Here is an 18,263-nt window from a genome sequence, read left to right as displayed (position 1 = left end):
CAAAATTCTTGAGGGAAGACGGGAGATGAGGACAACAGGCAGAGAAAATGATTGGGTGACAGTCACTGTCAAATAGTTTAGAAAAATACTTTCAGTCATAAGTCCCTTTTAACTAGATAACACCATTTACCACTATTTCAAAGAAGCATTGTAGGTAGTAGTACTGAACAACTGGTCTGACTTTTACAACTTCACCATCTAAAGAAAGTTCATGTTGACATTTTACTGTTATCCCTCATATGCTTTCTTTCTTTTATTCTTTCCCTTTAAGGGGGAATAATGACTTCTGTCAAATCTGACTTGCATTGACATGCAACCCATGCACTACAGCTGCGTTTCAGTGTTACCTACGTGGCATCATTTGGCTAAAAAAAACTTCTAGCAAAGTAAGGTTTTAAAATAAAAAATAGCTTAAACAAATACTACATAAATCATTCTGCTGGAAACAGTGTTCCCAGGGACAAGGAACATTCATATGGAAGAAAGATAGGACTAGAGTTTGAATATGGAGTTCAAACTCTCTCTCCTCCATGCAAGTGAAAGAAACTTTCAGGGTAAAACAATTTTACATGGATTCCCAGGTCTATAACAGTTGCTGCTTTTGTAACTTGCAACTTCTTAGAAAAATGGTCCAAACCCATGCATTAAAACAGATGCACTTAATCATCAGCTTACCTAATGCTGTAGGTTGGAAAACAACCTAAACACCTCTACTGTCACTTTGCAAATACACATCACAGACAACACAGAGTCAACAGCATTAGCAGAGACTGAAAGTTTCATTTTAATTGAAAGTTTTAAGGAAGAGTTGCATCTTATCTCTTGGAAGTTCATTCCTGAAAATATTTCTAATTAATTCATTTAAGCTAGATCAAGTAAATAATGATACTAGCTGACAAGGATTCAGAATCATGTCTCTTTCAGCCTAACTACCCCATTTTACAGTCAGTATTTTACTTTATTTTTACAGTACTGCAGCAGCAGTTTAGACAAGTGTCGTGGTTTGAATCTTGTTTTCCCCCAGAGGCTAAGAGAAGTGGTAGACCCCAAGGGGTGGAAACCCTTGGAAGTTTTGAAGTTCTGCCCAATGGGCGCTCCTGCAGAAATGTCAACATATCACAACCAGACCGGAAGAGAAGAGTTGTAGTTTTGGTTGTTGTAGAAGAGGTGGCCATGTTGTAGGGCCACGAGGAAGGGGCTCTAAGCCCCTTGGGCCCTCTGGGGCCTCCCAGCCCCAGCTGGGGGGCTGCAGGGACCTGGAACAGCATAAAGCTGGGCTGGGTGCCTGTAGTTATGCTGGGAGAATGTTTTCTCTATGGGCGCAGAACAGCAGCAGGCACTGACCAGAGAAACGGTGGCAGAGAGCCAGAGATAAGGACCTGAACTGAAGGAGCAACAGAAACATGCAGCACCGCAGAGTTTTAGACATGCAGCACCAGAGAGAGAGGAGCTGAGAAGCTCAGAGCGTCCCGGGAGCTGGATCGGGACGGCCAGATGGAATGCAGGGGGGAGTGACCTTGGTTCTCCCCCCTCTTGCACTGCTGCCACGGTGGCAGCCTGAGAGGCAGTGGCACAAAGGCCCTGCAAGCAAGGAGCTGAGTCTCCTGCAAGAGATACCAGACCGTCACGGAGACCCCCCTGTGTCTTCGTGATATGACGCGGTGATACGACCTTGTCTGGGGTTACGAAGCCCACGGAAGACCCCTCGGTTGTGAGGCGATGGGGCCGGGGGAGTTTGATACCTCCCTCGTTGAGTGCTGGAAGAAAGCCAGCTATCAGCTGCTGCATGTGGAGAAGACAGACAGACTGCTGCCTCAGAAGAAGCTGCTGCTTAAGGACTGGAAGGGATCTGTCCTTCTTTCCCTCCTGGACTTTTATTTGGAGGGGAGAAGAGATCTGGTCCATTGTAAATACTATATGTCATGGTAGAGATAGCTGTGATCATGTGTATAATGTGATATGTTACATTTATTTGTACAGTCATTGTAATATATTCCCTTTCCCCCACTTTGAGTCTGGTGTGTTTTGTCTGGAAAAAACCCATCTCACATTAGGTTGGGAGGTGGGAGGGGGAATGGAGCTAGGGATTGGATTTTGGGGCTATCTCAAACCATGACAACAAGGGTCAAAAGCTTGATTTCACTCGTACATTACAGCAGTTTGTGGTATTATTTACTGAAGTGAATCTGTAATTTAGATAGTATTTGGTTTACTAAATACTCACTGTAATATAACTGGAATGAAAACAGAAATTCTAGGCCTCAGGCAAAACAAATTAGTGCTATGAAACAGAAAGTGAAAAGGGTTGGCATGTGATACAGGTGATTGAAAATAGGCCTTCTCAGCATCAGGAATTCATTTACAAGGAACAAAGATTTTGAAGAAAGTAGTAAGAAGCGTGGGAAAAAGATTTGCCACCCACTGGGCCTGCACATGGAGAAGGAAGCAACAAGAAAGGAAGAAAAATATATATGTAGCCAAGAAGTGCAGAGAACTGACTAAAAAAAGAGGAATAGATTAAGACTTAGAAAAAAGCTTTGAGGGAGTAAGAATGAAAAAAGGGCCTCTCCACATACTGCTATTGTAGGTCTCCTAAACTTTTATACCAGTCAAAAAGTCAATGGAAGTGTGAGTATAGAGAAGTTTATATGATGAGCTGTTGGAGACATGAGATTAGATTTTGTCTTGTGAGCTATTGTGAGCTGTTCTTTAAAGGCAAATAATTTCTTTTATAGCTCAGCTTTAAGCTTTTTGACTAGATAGATCAGTAGTTTTCAGTGACAAATTGATGCGATACTGAAATTTTAATCAAGAGTAAAATTTGAGTTTTGAACTTAAATTATTAAGTTATGTAGACAAACACTAACTTTCATCTTTGTCATGAATCTTCTAAAAGACATGGACTTAGTCTACTAGGTTACTTACTGGAATATGCAAGAGTGCTTTTGCACCATTTTTCTTCATATTGTTTCCCTCTAGTGGAACATGTTCAATTTTACCACTTTGGGCAAAGAGCAGGTGCGTTCCTGGCGGCAGAGGTACTGTATCTGGTCGAACAGAGGGCCCAATAACAACAGGAGGAGCAGCTGTGCTTAGACCTTGTTAATAGAGAAGGAAACAGATCGGGAAAAAATTAGCTTGTACAGCACAACAAGGCTCCTTATTATTTGCAGAGACACAATTACAGTCAGACTTCTCAGAAGGAAACAGCCCTATAAGCAGACACTAATAACTATAATCAGATGCAGAAAGCTTCTGAAATTTCCCCCTTGGCTGACAGAGAAGTTCTTTTCATGTTCAGCTCCATAACTGCTCTTTCCTTCGAATGTCTAGAAAAAACTCTTATTTTGGAACTGAAGTGAGGAAGACGTAGGAAGGAATATCCTTCATTTCCTGAGGCAACTCAGGTTCCACAACTCCCAGAGGGCAAAGACTATATGGGCCTCTCATAGTTTCTAGATGGGGAAGAAGCTAAAAAACTATCTTCTTATTCAGAAGCTCAACACAGCTGTCCAGATGCCCTGGCTGAAGGAAAAATGTGTGTTGGAGTTACTGAAGGGCTGCAGCATGAGGCATATCATCATCACCCGGACAACAAAAGCCTGAACTGCTATAGTTCAGTGCTCTATCTCAGGGGCACGACTAAGCCCCACATTTGGAAGACAGTGCATTTGGGTGGAGAGATACCCACAAAAAACAACTGCTTCAGCCACTTACATGGTGGACGAACTCCTGGCCCACTTCTCGTGCCATCAATCTCATTTCCATTCCTATCCACACACCAACAATATCCACTGCCAGAATGGCACTGAGTGGGTAGGTAATTCCCATGCTCATCACACTGGGGAATGAAGTGACCAACCCTCGTATCCCTTGGGTAGAAAGCACCTCCACTGCCAAGAGCTACTTCTCGTTCATGCTGGCATTTGGTCTTTTCCGCTTCTGGGGAAAAAAACACAACAACAAAACAAATAAACACAAACCTCAGTGAATATTTTTGTTTCACTAACAACTACATTCCATTAACAGTTAACATATGCTGATCACCTATACACAAGCATTGTTACCTCTATAGGAACATGGCACTGTTATCAACCTTGAAGGCATATGCCTTCAAGTCTGCCCTATGAAAGTGTGACACATTTGCCTTAAACCTATGTTATTTTGTCTTTCACCGTTTAGTTTAAAAGAGAACAAACAGGTCCCCTGCACCTTTCTTCAGTGGAAAAAGAACAGAAGGTGGAAACCATGGTCTTTCTCCTTGAGGCACATGAGCAAGGCCATTCTGTTTGACTTTCAATTTTGATGTCTACCCATTGGCAATTATTCCACGGGCCTTAAAATGTGACTAATTAACCAGACCATAGAGTGACTAAAGGTCATTTTTGTAATGCTAAAGGTCGAGTTTCCCTTCAGAGCCACAAGAGAAAACCACAAATGAGGCAGATGCTGGAAGCAGCTCATTGCTATGAAGTATATTAGGTTATTAAAGATCAGCTGTCAGGTTTGAGCACTCATTTGATACTTTTGCATCTAAGAAAGGAATTACAGGAACAGACTGTCCAGGTCCTGGTAAAGCAGAGAAACATATGAGACGCACACACATGCATATGTATTACTGTAGAGGATACAGAGGGAAGATGAACTTTTCAGGTTATCAGGAGATTCAGAAATCTGGCTTTTTACATTTCAATTTTACAAAATAGTCTGGACTAAAATATACATCTCATGGTATTACCTGTCAAACAATAGGGAAAGTCATCTAGATCAGTATATCATTCTAGATGCCAAACAACATAATAAAATTATAAGAATACAATAAAAATAACATAGTTCCTTCCTCTGGTTTAGTTTTACCTTACACTTGAGGACCCTGAAGTCTTCTGTGTGCTGGGAGAAAAAGAGCTCTAATTATGGGGGAATATCTTTTTCCTGTAAATGATTTCTACAGACAGAAATACTTAGCATAAACTGTGTGTTGAAGAGACTTTAACATTACACTTCCATTTATTCCTTGTTTTTACACTGCTTGGTAGACAGCCTTAGTTATGTGTGGCTCAGATTAGGCCCAGCCCATCTGAGCAAAAACCTAATCCCATGCATCTACAGACTGTTGTGGTGTAAATTACACAAAATCAAAAAAGAAGGGTAGTTTTTTATTATTTAAACTAGTTACGCAAGCAAAACTTTGGACACGTTTCATGCACCTGGACACAATTAGAGAAATATAAATGACTGGAGAATGGTTGACTCTAAACAACTGAAATATTTGGCATCACTTTTAATGTGGGTGGTGGAGAGTCTTGAATCAACCTACAAAACCAGATCCTGTAGGAAAGCGTCCATTATCTGTCTCCAATTTTGTTTGCATGTATTCAATGTGCTATGCAGTATGCAGATAAAAGAAATGCTGATTTCAGTCACCAGATAGTTTTGCCACCATTTTTATTTATTCTAAACTCTAATTATATGCAATGCTCATGAGAGAAAGAAGGGAGAATGCAGAGTACTGGTAAACTGACCCCCCTGCTTTTGTTCAGCGCAGGAAGAAAAATCTCAATTGCATTCCTATGATCTTTGAGAAATACTATTACCTGCCCCTCAGCAGGATATAAAAACGAAAGCAGAAGCTGGTCTTTTTTCCTCCCGTCTGAAACTTACAAAATTAGAGTAAATCCCGAGAGTTTATAATTTTTCGAATCAATAGTCTATATGAAAATGAATTAGCAAATATGATTTATAGAAAGGAGTATGTATACCCTCCCAATTAGGACACAGCTGTTATACATAAGATACGTTAGTGTTACTGGTAACTTGAAACATCAGTATCTGTTCTAAATTTCAAGACAAGTCCACATTTATATTTGCAGATTTTATATGGGACTTCTGATTAAATTTTTCAAGAGTACTTATATTGCAAAGATCAAGACCAATCTCACAAATTGCCTTAGATAAGGCAATTAACAACACTGAAGTCAAGAGACTTAAACAAATTAATTTTCAAAAATAGCATTAAGTTCCTAGAAGGCAGAGGATATGATTTGCTCTTTCTAAAAAAGATACAGATGACGGTGGGCTGGTAGAGATAGTCTGGTTATACTGTTCATACAGTCCTATGTTTTACTCAGTATGCTTAAGAGAAGATGCTCTGATTTTGAAAATTTTAAATTGCATTAATTAACTGTCTGAAAGGAGGCTAGCTATGATAGAGTTTGAAAGATGAGACTGACACAGCAAACAAAGCACATTTCCTGCCTTGATGACATAACAGTATAAGTTAGACAAAACATGTAACAAGAAATGGCACATATTTACATAATACAAGAGCTACTTTGTAAGCCAGCTTCTAGACACAAACCTAATAATCAGTATATTTCCTTCACTACAGCACCCTAAATGTGGTTTCTTAATGATCCTGCCTTTAATATACATACTGTAATATTTCATCCAGTCAAGATTCTTCAAAGATACAGAGCAATTAAGAGGAGAGTTCTCTGATCTCTAGATGGGCAGGAAGAAAATTCCCATTAAATATAACAGGTAGAGCTAAGAGCAAATAACACCTACCTGGTGTAACAGTGCTGTTACATCTACTACTGCACCTGATTGCAGCAAATGCAAAACAAGTCATGACTATTTCAAGGCTCTATATCCAGGAGTTACTAGGCCCGATTTTTAGAGGTTCTTTAGATTCTTATGAAACCCACATTTGAAAGCCAAGCCAAATGATCATGTCAATGATGAGAAAAATTATATATACTAAGGTTAGTTCATTCTGCCAGAGATGAAACAACCAGTGAGAACAAGACCTTGGCAATCCTTTGTGACACAATAAAGCAGGGGTGGCAGCAGCCTTTTATTAACAGCAGGACCAAGTTCTAGTATTTTTTCCGTATATGTTTAAACATTACCAATCAGCATTTGTTATAAAATAAGTAAAACCCAGTTGCCACTGGGTTTTGGTGCAGTTGATGCTTGACTGATGAAGGTAATGCACTGATCTAAAAGCTTTGTGTTTCCCTATGGCATTCTACACAGGCCCACAGGACAGTGTCGTTTTTGAAACGAAGCACCATACTGTGGGTTACCTTAATTTGGTAAATGACAAAAAATTGAAAAAATAATCAGAGTAAGTAGTCAAATGTCATGCAGTAGTGGCATCTTTAGTAAATTCCCATTTTACCTTAGTCTTGTTTTTAAATTTCCTATTAAGAAATTTAATTCTTTCGTTTGAATTCCAGAGGAAAATATGCAACCGTAGGTTGCATCATTTGTGGAAGAGAAACAGATCAAAAAACATGAGAAGGACAAGACGTAAATGTAAAGTTACACTTCTTGAAATACATTTCTTGAAATATCTTTAAATAGAGTTATCTTGGAAACTACAATCAGAAAAAGCTATCAGTAGGTCACAGTTCAGTGCTGTAGAGACTGTGAGAGGGTATAAATAAGAATTCAACATATACACAGGGAACAGCACACAGGTATAGAAAAGAATACGAGGCTGGGGAGATGATTCAAGGAATACCGGGTCCAGCTTTGGCAATCACAGTTCAAGAAAACAGTGAAAAACTGAATGACTGTACAGAAAAAAGCTCCTAAGATAGAAGCTGTAGAGCAGAACAGAGATCAAAGGTGTGATAAAGAATTTGTGTCCCATGGACCACAGCACACACAAGTCAGAGTAGATACGCAGAACGGTGCAGCTTGAAATTATGCTAAATGTATATCCTTCCTCAGAAAAATAAATTTGTATTCAGTATTTTAAACATTTTTTTTTCCCAGTTGATTTGTAAATTACCAATGGCAAACTGGAATTTGAAAGTGACTGAAATATATAATGGAACTTGAATAAATGAAATCAAAGTACATTTTTACCTGATGTTTTCAAATGTTGGAGTAAAAAAAATATTATGAAAATACCCACATGAAAATAACGCACTTCCCTTTGTCTCTTTATTTTCCTTTGTAATTCTTCACTTATAGTTTTGCTCTGGTAAGTGCGTTTCTCGTGTGAAACTAGTTGCATACACAGGACCAGAGAATGGCTCTTAACAGTTCCTAGTTCCAAGAATCTAGACTTGTTTCTGTTTAGTAAACAGTGTCTGCGGTCTGCAGAGGTAGAAACACTCAGACATCTGGGTTTTTTTGAAATGGAAAAATGAAGCGTGAGGAAATAATGAAGTACAGACTTTCTTAATAGCTGGGAGCAGCGGGACATTCCAGCATCATTAACTCTTTCATTAACCTGCTGGTTCACTCCTACAGACGTTCTCTTGTGTGTGACTCGAATCCATTTTTCTTGTTAGTTTCTAGTTCTACTTGTTTCAAGAGTTGCCTTTCAGCACTGTTAAGTTTTAACAATAGGTTTCATGCAATAATAAAGACACCAAACAAGCAAGTAATTGCAACATGGGTTGGAACAGGGTACAGCAAAAAAGAACTGTGTATTCGAATGAATGAAACTTTCCATGCTATTAACAACCAGGAAAGACTTCAGTTACTTCACAGAGGCTAATTAGATCAAAACCTTAGTGGGTAAAAAGGGGAAGAAAGGGTCTCTAATTCCAGCTGAATACAAACAATACAGCCTCATCTGCAGTCTCCATTCTGAAGCAACTTAACTTACAAACTGGGTGCTAAAGTAAACTAAGCTACTTTTGGTAGGCTTCAGAAAGTATAGTTTGTTTCTATCTCCTGGCAATGATTAACTGATGGATATATCCACGTTAAAGGCACTAAAGCTTTAGCAACAGATGACACCCCAAGGGCAGCTGCTGCTCTGTTAACTCTAAGCAGGGAGCAGTAAAATAAGCTGTAAACGCTGCTATTGCTGCAGACTAGCAGAACAATACAGATACTCCCTATTTCAGTAACAATTCAGCAACAGTGAAACTTCTTATCTATACGGATTTTTTTTTCTGCTCAGAGCATTTAATGAGCAGAGACAAAATTGATAGAAGTGTTTCTGAAAGCTTGTCTTCTACTGATAGTACAAAACTATATAAAAAAAAAAAGCAAAACAGTGAGGCATATATAAAGACTACCAAAACCTGGCAGATCTTCACCCACTAAAACAGTAGATACAGAACTCTCAAAAATATTTTGTTACTACTATTAAAATTGTGACATGGAAAGATTACCATTCAAAATACAATTGTGTTGGGTACAGAAAGTGAAGAAGTGTACAGAACAAGCAGCAAAAAATAACAAAGTTACTACAAAATAGTACACTGTGCTTAGCAGTTTTGTAGACACTAACCAAAGTATGGGAAAAGGTATTGTTCTTAACAACAACAACAACAAACCCCAAACAAACAAACAAAATCCAACAAAAAAACCACAAAAAAACCCCAATCCCCCCAAAAAAACTCAAGTAAATTATCACATATACTCAGAAGACATTGACTGTATTCTGGTAAAAAAGTTAATTAGCTGACTTCAAGTATCAGTCTTCCAAACCACCTGTTTCAGGTACAAAGGGTATGTGGCAGACATGAAAGCAATATTTTTTCCTCTGCAATTCTGCCTGAAAAACTGGAAGCTTTAAGGTTTAATTTGCTTCAAGTTATTCACATCAAATTTCTCCTCTAGGAGAAATAATTCTGTTTCTATCAGCCAACTGGTTAGCTAAATATTTTGACACAGGTCAGAAACACTAGGTTCTTCATTCATCTGGCATTAAAATGAAAACACTCATGGGTGATCATGCATGAAAAGTTAGTTAAAAATAATATTAAAAGATTTACAAAGTGGTAAAAGCTAGACTTCAGAATTAAACACTGCAAAACCTCCAATTTACCTATGATAGAAAAATCTACACGCACTGGGTGATTTCACATAACATGATGAAGTGTCACGTAAATATGATCTAAAACCAGAAACAACTTTGTGAATTTTTTTTTTTTAATACTTTCCTTTAAACAACTCTTTGTCTTTTAATTTTAAAACACAAGTATCCAATTATGCAAAAAAAAAAGTCAGAAATTCAGAAGTAGGGAATATAGTGGCAAAAGAAAATATATCAGTTTTCAGGTAGTAATACTGTGCGGTACAGACAAGCACTTTCAAACAAACACATCCACTATTAAAACAAATGCACAAACAAACCCTCCTCAATTTTGAATCAACAAATACTTTGGACATCATTACCACAAAGTAGAAGGTAAATTATGAAGAGAGCCTCCCTTCCCAGTCGTACTGCTTCTTGCTCTCTTTCTCTGTGGGCCTATGATTTTCTTCTTACTCTTGACTGCACATTTTGAGTTTCATTCTGTTCAGAGATGAAGGGATTTTTGCCCAACAGCAAGGTTAGAGGAAAGAGAATTGGGTTTGAACAAACAGAAGCTAAGCTTTATTTTCTGGATGAAAGTATTCACCTTTCTGCAAAACCTGAGTGCTGTCCCAGAGGTTTGCCATGCTGTTGAACTAAAGTAACCATAACAATGCTCCTTTGTGCTTCAGTGTTCCTTATTTTCTTTCTTTTTAAGCATACCTTCAAGATGAGTTTTATACTTCAAGGCCCAAAGCACAATGGAGGAACAGAAGTGTGGGATGGTAAAGAACTTTCTGTTGAATAGAGAACAAGCTGAGTAAATATAGAAATAAGTGCCAGCTAGAAACCATAGTCTTTCTGGACTATAGGGTATATGTGGCATGTACGTATCTAGATACCATTGCAGACAGTCTTATGACTTTGGTCTCATTTTTCACTTTACTCCTGTAATTGTACTCATTTGCATTGCCAACAATTCCAGATCTTTTATGGTAAGTGACTGAGTATGCAAATCAAATCACCCCCATGGTCAAACCTTTACAGAAGGCAACTTCAAAAGATAATGTCAGCTTGGGGCCGAAAATTGCTGAGGATAGAACAAACAAAATATAAAACAGGACATTGAGCAGGATATCATGGAAAAGTGATAGCAGTCAAGATACAGGTTTTGACACAAGCTTGGTGAAATTCTAAATTTGAAAGACTTAAGAAAGAATAAAAAGACACCACTTTGACAACACACATGTTGTTTCAGAAAGGAATCAAATTAACATATATCCTCCAAATCCCAAATTATATTTCTGGTTCAATTTTCAAGAACTATATAATTTTACCTCCTAACACACATCGGAAACCATCCCCACGATAACCTGCCTTACACTGGCAGCTGAAGGAACCAGGAGTGTTATAGCAAAAAGCATCTGGATGACAGTGGCCCTGCTGACATTCATCTACATCTGTAAAAGAAAAGAAAAATCTCAGGTAACTGTTCCTCCTGATGGACAAATCAGAGTGATGAAAAAATGTGCAAACCTGACATATTTTCAGGCTCCTATTTTAGGATATCTGATTAGACTTACAGATAGTTCTTTGGAAGTACATCTAATACAGAAAGACAAAGGAGAAAGAAAAGCATGCATGTGTTTTAGATTCTGTATCTCTACATTCTGCTATTCCAAAGGGTAACTAGCATTATTAACACACACAGTATTTTAGAAATACATGTCTGTACTTTTCAAGGAAATTACTTAACACAGCAAGAGAAGTAGGATTTTAACAGCAGTATTTCCAACATGTAGTTAGGTAAATCTTCTCCCCCACTGCACTCTGACTGACATGAAACAGAATGTAATTTTTTTACATAGTCTAAGCATTATGTTTCACCACTGTAATAATATAAACCAATACAGTGCAAACACACCCAGCAGATGAAGATCTGCAACTACAAGTACTGCAGCTTCTGCAGTTACCTCATCCTGGACCTTCTATAGCCCAAATATTGAAGAGTGAATTCAAAAACTGAGGGGCGGAAAAGACATGCTTAATACAAATGCCCACCTGAGGGACTTAAACTATGAAATTTCCTACTTTAAATCACAAGTAACTATATGACATTTCAATGACCGTCCAAGTTGTGCAATAAAGAGTAAAAAAGCCCCACAACAAATGGTGCTACTCACCCTCACAGGCACGCCCGTCTCCCAAGAAGCCCGGGAGACATGTGCAGATGTAGGCGGACCCTCCAGTGTACACACACTGAGCACGCTGAGGAATGTCACAATTGTGTGTGCCTGTCTGGCAGTGGTTTACCACATAGTCGACAGCTGCAGGTTAAATGTATAAGAGAGGAGATGAAAATTTCAATTTTCATTCATAAAGTCTAAGGCTCATAAGTTCATATGAAAGAACAGCTGTGAAAGCTTACAGAAGAGAAAGGAAACAGGTTTTTTTTGGTCTGGGGGTTGGGATTTTTTTTTTTTTTTGCCAAGATCTCCCCTTTCACTGGTGTTAAATCTTATTAACATTTTACAAGGAACTGACTCCTCAGCACCTCACAGATGTTTGTTAGCACAGAATGGGGCAGAGAGGCTACCACAGTGACAGAACCTAGAATCCATGACAGCTTTGTTTATGAAAAGGAGTCCTGAATGAAGAAATGTAAGGCATCTCACAGAGCTACCTCACATGTTAGCTTAGTGGCCAGTTTACTGCATTGGGAATTATTAGATGACCTGCTACACTAACCTACCACTGACCCAGGGCTGCTGTCACTTGGCAATAGATGGGAGCTGTGACTCACTCAATAGGAGATAAACAAATTTGTCAACTACTGGAGAGATTTTTGACCAACAGCGTAAGCTGGGACCAGACCTGCTTTTCATAACTTTCTCATGTTGACAGCAGTACTCTGAAGGCATTGCACTGCTTTACACACAAATTATTTCAGGAAGTCACTGGAGCTCTGCCTGTGCTTACCTGTTACATCAGTGAAAAGGAAAGAAAACAAAGGAAACCACGGTACTTAAAATAGGAAGAGGCAAAATACTACAAAAATTTTGGTCCCAGAAATAAAGCATCCAATGTGTATATCTAGGAACAGACTTCCAGCTGCTGTAATAGAGAATCCACTGAGGTTCTCTTTACACAATTCTTATGAGAAGCTGACAGGGCACCCAGACAAGACTACACAACGCTCCTTTCATCACAGTACACAGATGGAAACTACCACAGTATCAGCAGGAAAATAACAAAAATCTGCCATCAGAGCCACATCTGAAAACAGTCATTTTTTCCATTTCTCTGGAAGAAGTAACAATGTTGTTAGAATCATTAATATCTTTCTGTTTGATGAAGTAAGTTTTAGATTACGAAAGGAAATTATAAAATAATCTATTAAGAATTGCATTATAAATGCACAGAAGTTGGAGCTCAGAGGGAGTCCTCAAGTCCTCCTATTTCTCATCCTACAAGTAGGAGAATAGGATTTATTTACAACTCTCTTCTAAAGCTATCCAGTGAGTCATGCAGCTGGTATGAAAAAAAAAAGGCCAGTTCCAAAAAAGCTGAGTCAAGGCTGGTATCCCAGAGCAACCTGCAAAAGCACAGAGGGTTGCTGTTGCCCCTTCTGGGGTTCAAGTTGTCTGGGGGGGTTATAAAACCCTCCACTGTGAAAAGGAGAACAAGATTACCATGACATTTATTTTTAATCTGTTGGGAAACTAGAGTTTATCATCCCTCTCTTCAGTCTTACAAATGCGGCTTGGTTTAGGTTGAAGGAAGAGGTCAAACTGAAATCATTCAAGCTGGGCAGGGAATTACTTAGTGCTTGCTAAAAGTGGGACATCAGCTTCACGGGAAAGTGATAGAGAAAATTTGGTGACACCGTGACTAGAAGGAAGAATGTTTCCTTCTGGGTCTAAATCACCGAAGTGCAGTGGTGGACATAATGGAAAGAACATAAAGCTGCTCTTCCACATCTCACCCTATCCCTTCCAGTGGCCTGGTAGAAGAAGCTTCTTTTTCTGACTGTTCTGCAACAAAGAGAGACTTAAGGGAGTAGACTAATTGGAATCCTTACTGAAGCAGAGAAATTTAGCTTGTGATGGAGTGTAATACACAGCATACAAAGCCACAAACTTCAGGAAAGTCATGCAACTGTCTGCTATAAGATGAAGGTTCCTCAGTCTTAGCTGAAGAACAGTCTTAGCCATAACGAGGAAAGATATCGATGCATGAACTGATCAAAGGGTAACTAAGCTTTTACCACAAACTAGTCACAACAGAAGCAAACAATTCTCAGCTGTTATCACTCATTTCCAAAAGAAACAGGAACCGGTCCAGCTATACTGGAAGAGTGCATACAGGGTTCGTCAGTACAGAATTACTGTCAGGTTGCAAAGACAAATATTCTAGCAAAACAAAACAAAAAAAATCCAATCTCTATCCTATCCTGACAGTTGCAGCTCTAGAAGTAAAGCCATTAACTATTTTATCTGTCATTACCTCTCTTCTATCAGCCATTTGTAGATTCCTTTTTCCAAAAGGAATTTCTAGAACTTGAGTGAAAAACAGGGCAAACAGGAAAAAGGTATCTCTTGTTAGGACAACCTTAGTCTAGCAAATACAGATTGACTCAGGCTTCCTTCGGAAATAAAGTTTTAAAATTATATAAAAATAATTCAGCAGCAGCTACTGAATTTGAAGTCTTAATGTTCATTAAAATGAGCTACATTTTCTCCAAATCTCGAGGATTTTAACAGTGAAGTGATCTGTGGTTACAATTTCTTTTCAGCACGATTAACTATTGCTTTGGAATAAGCCTGCAATAGCCAAGATGCACTGATTTAGACCTGTGCACCATCTTACCCAAGGGATGAATCTGTAACTAAAGCGTAATCTGTTAAACTGAACTCTGGATTAGACATAAGAAAGAAACAAACCACAAAACTCCAAGAAGTCAAAGCACAGCCCTTGGAAAATGCAGAAAAACCCACTAATCAGTAGCTGCAGCGCTAAATTCAGCTCATGTTAGAAGTAAGGGTAGATCATGAAGGACTGTTTCTGTCCCTGTGAGCTGAATCACAGCCCAAGAGCCGGTGGGCAGAGCTTTCAAGAAATATGAAACTCACCAACACAAGTCCGCCCATCTGCTGCAAACTGGTATCCTTCAACACATTCACAGCGGTAGGTTCCTGGCTGGTTATTGCAGTCTGCATTGGTGCCACATAGACCTGGTTGCTCTGAACACTCATCAATATCTAGGATATTACAAGGATTTTGGTTATGATAAAGACGCATTTAATATGGATGCCAGAAAAACAGAAACTTGGAACTGTTGATTAATAGCAGTCTTATATATTTCAGCTACATCTTAGCTAGACCATACATCTTAAGAGATATTAGTAACCTGAAAACAAGATTTCAGGTAACTGTGTCCTCAGCTAATTGGCACCAAAAAGGAAAAAACAAACCGGAAGAGGCTCTAAAATGAAGTAATAAGGGGAAGGCACGGGAAGTTGTAGAGAAAAGAGGAGCCACTGAGGAAAAACATGCAGCCTAGAAGGTGATCAGCAGCAGTGATGACTACTGGGGGAGCATGAACTTTATGAAAGACTTCCCCTTTCATTATCCATATACATCTCTAATCCATTGTCGCTCAACTCACAGCACCAGAGGACTGGAAGGGACAATGTGGTGCTGTTGTTTTCATTTGCAAGTTGAGTTAAAGGTTGGAGTGAGGGAAGAGTTGTGCTTTGGTTTTTTTTTTGTTTGTTTTTTTTTTTTAATCAAAAAACCCCAAAACTTGGTTAGCTAATAGGGATGATACATACTTCATTAACACACATGTTCACCTCTTGAAAACAAGTATTTGTGCTGTGATTTGATTACAAAGCAAAACCCGAATACATTATGAATACAGAGTTGGACAGAGTTGGGAAATATAATCTTCTTGACCAGAACGGATTTTCAAAGCAGATCAAGAAAAACATTATTTCAATGAATTGCACATATCTGCTCTGCCCACTCATGCATATGCCATTTTTCATCTCCCTTGAGAACTTTTAACCTAGTTGATTCATTTTAACCAGAACTTGCATTACAGTAAATTTCTCACAGCTAAGTTACCACATATTTTATAAAAAGACAGACTGGGTAGGAAAGATGCTTTGCAAGCTAGCAAAACACACCCTTCAAGACAGTCAAACTTGCCTACTTTGATTATTGAGATACATCAGCTAGACCAGCAACCCTCTAACCTATCCTTCTCAAAACCAGCCTCTCAGGACAGTTCATTTTGCTAGAATGGCTAATCCTGATGGTCAGTGCACCCCAAGGAAAACAAATTCCACTTTAGCTTTCATTTTGCAACAAATTAAAGTTTTTTGATACCATAACAAACGTTTCCATCTCCACGGAAGCCAACTGAACATTCACAGAAGAAACGATTTCCAGTTCCTGGACGACACACAGCGTTGGTGTCACAGTTATGAGTACCAGTGTAGCAAGGATTCCGGTTAATATCAGCAGAACCATCTGACAAGACAGATCATATTTAGCCTTGACGACTGTATCCAAGTAATAGCATTCAGTTAAGGCCTAGAAGGAGTCTGCTTATAGTACGCATTAAACAAGGAAAAAAAAATACTTTTTGCACCAGAAAGAAAGAAAAGCCACAAAAACCTCTCGAAAGGCAAGATTGACAAAAGTAATTCATCTCCCAGTCACTGATAGTAGACTAAAAACACGATTCATAACAGCTTGGTTTATTCATCTTAATTAGCAGAACTTTATTTTGTATCAAACAAAAGTGAGCACAGTTTTTTTCTTATACTCATCTGGTGTGCATTTTCAAATTGTTTGCTTTTTTTCTTGATTTTAGTGCAAACTTGGACAGCTTATCCAAAAAAATACACTTCATAGGCTGCCTACAATTCAAAGATAAAATGCCATGTTTCATGATAAGTTATAGAAACTCACCCATGGTGAATCTTAGTCCCCTCTTTTGCCCTTTTCTCTGACAATACAAAAAATTCAGTAATAGAAGAACTTCAAAATTAGGTAAAGATAAACAATATACTCCAGTTATCTGAGAGGCAACAGATTCAAGGTGGTATCTTGAGAGTATTTCAAGGAATTAGACAGAAACTCCATTGAATTTCAAGAAGAGATAATCTTCTTGAAGTAAAAATACAAACTTTCTCAAGTAAAAATACAAACTTTCAACAGTCTCATTTCTCTTCCTAATTGATGGATCTGGACTTCCACTGACTAATGCAATAAATTAATTTAACTCATTAATACGCAGCTAAGGCAGGCTAGAAAAATATGGATGCCTGTTTGTTCTTAACTACTCACAGTAGAGAAAAAATTTCAATTCATACATACCACTGATTGGGCCAATGGAATTACTCATAGCATATCGCAGAATCTGCTCGTCTCTGTTATACAGGACAAACACACTGTCCACCGAGAGCTGCTGAGTAGCAGAAGCAGGACGGTGAGAGTCATCGTGAATGCATTCATCAAACGAGATGGTCTGTCGCCACTGATAGGCGCCCGTGTACGTGGAAGCAACTCCATCCCTTTCTGGCTCTGTCACTGTGTACTCTCTCGTGGACGATGAAGTGATCACTGCAACATGACAGCAAACACGCTGATCAGAACAGAGATCAAAAGTACTCTGCCAAATGCTATCTGTAGAATCGGGATGCAGTCTGTGCACTGTAAATAGAAATTTCAAAGGCAAGAAGCTATGAAAATGGATGTATTTCCATGAAAAGGAATAGGCACTTGAGTACACTTACTCTCCTCTCAGGTATCACAGCACTGATAAATAATTTGATTTATTTTGACATATTTTAAAAATTTTACTTTATTTTGTGGTTTCCAAGTAATGAAAGGAAAATTCAACTCAGCAAACTCAGAAGTCCCTTTCAGTGAATTTATAATGGATCTACAAGAGCCATCTCACCAGCACTAAACTACACCCACTTTTAGTTCATTGTAGGCTATTAGCCCTGGATTTTAAAAGCCCTGAAGAAGCTGCCTGTCCGAGAGCTCTTACATTCTTCACAACAGTTTTCTATGTTGTCAAAAATTGTGACCAAAACTCTTCAAAGAGGGGCTCATGGATCCTCCCACCAACAGGAAGGTCATCAGAACACCACTGTCCTTTGTTTGGACATCAGAACACACCTATACCAATCCATTTCCAACAACTGGCAAGATGGATTTCTGCTAAGTAACAGACTGTTAGATACATCATAGGACAGCAGAATAGCAGCTGTTTGAGTACTAGTAGATCAAATCCAGTCTGAAGGATGCCTCCCTCCAGCCTCTGATTTTACCTCCACGGGAACGGCATTTCTGCCAAGTGTTCTATAGAGCACATGCTGCGCAAACAACTTCTCCCAAACTCTGAAGCTGTTCAGCACGAGGCAGAAGCTTCCTACTGCTTCCACTTTCTCCTCCTCTCAGTCGGTAAAAC

At 38.8% G+C, this 18,263-nt stretch overlaps 1 protein-coding gene across 1 annotated transcript in view; it reads right to left on the bottom strand.

Moving 5' to 3' along the window:
- NID1 (nidogen 1) overlaps positions 1 to 18,263 on the bottom strand; it is a 44,173-nt gene that overhangs the window by 11,617 nt on the left and 14,293 nt on the right. The window contains exons 8-14 of the mRNA XM_064648773.1: positions 17,162 to 17,407; positions 16,166 to 16,309; positions 14,905 to 15,033; positions 11,956 to 12,099; positions 11,110 to 11,232; positions 3,718 to 3,942; positions 2,926 to 3,098 (exon numbers count right to left, since the gene is read on the bottom strand). Coding sequence (XP_064504843.1) covers positions 2,926 to 3,098; positions 3,718 to 3,942; positions 11,110 to 11,232; positions 11,956 to 12,099; positions 14,905 to 15,033; positions 16,166 to 16,309; positions 17,162 to 17,407 — 1,184 coding nt within the window. The remainder of the gene's footprint in view (positions 1 to 2,925; positions 3,099 to 3,717; positions 3,943 to 11,109; positions 11,233 to 11,955; positions 12,100 to 14,904; positions 15,034 to 16,165; positions 16,310 to 17,161; positions 17,408 to 18,263) is intronic.

This window comes from Pseudopipra pipra, chromosome 3 (genome assembly GCF_036250125.1).
Source record: "Pseudopipra pipra isolate bDixPip1 chromosome 3, bDixPip1.hap1, whole genome shotgun sequence".
NCBI lineage: Eukaryota > Metazoa > Chordata > Aves > Passeriformes > Pipridae > Pseudopipra > Pseudopipra pipra.
This window is presented reverse-complemented; position numbering and strand designations above follow the sequence as displayed.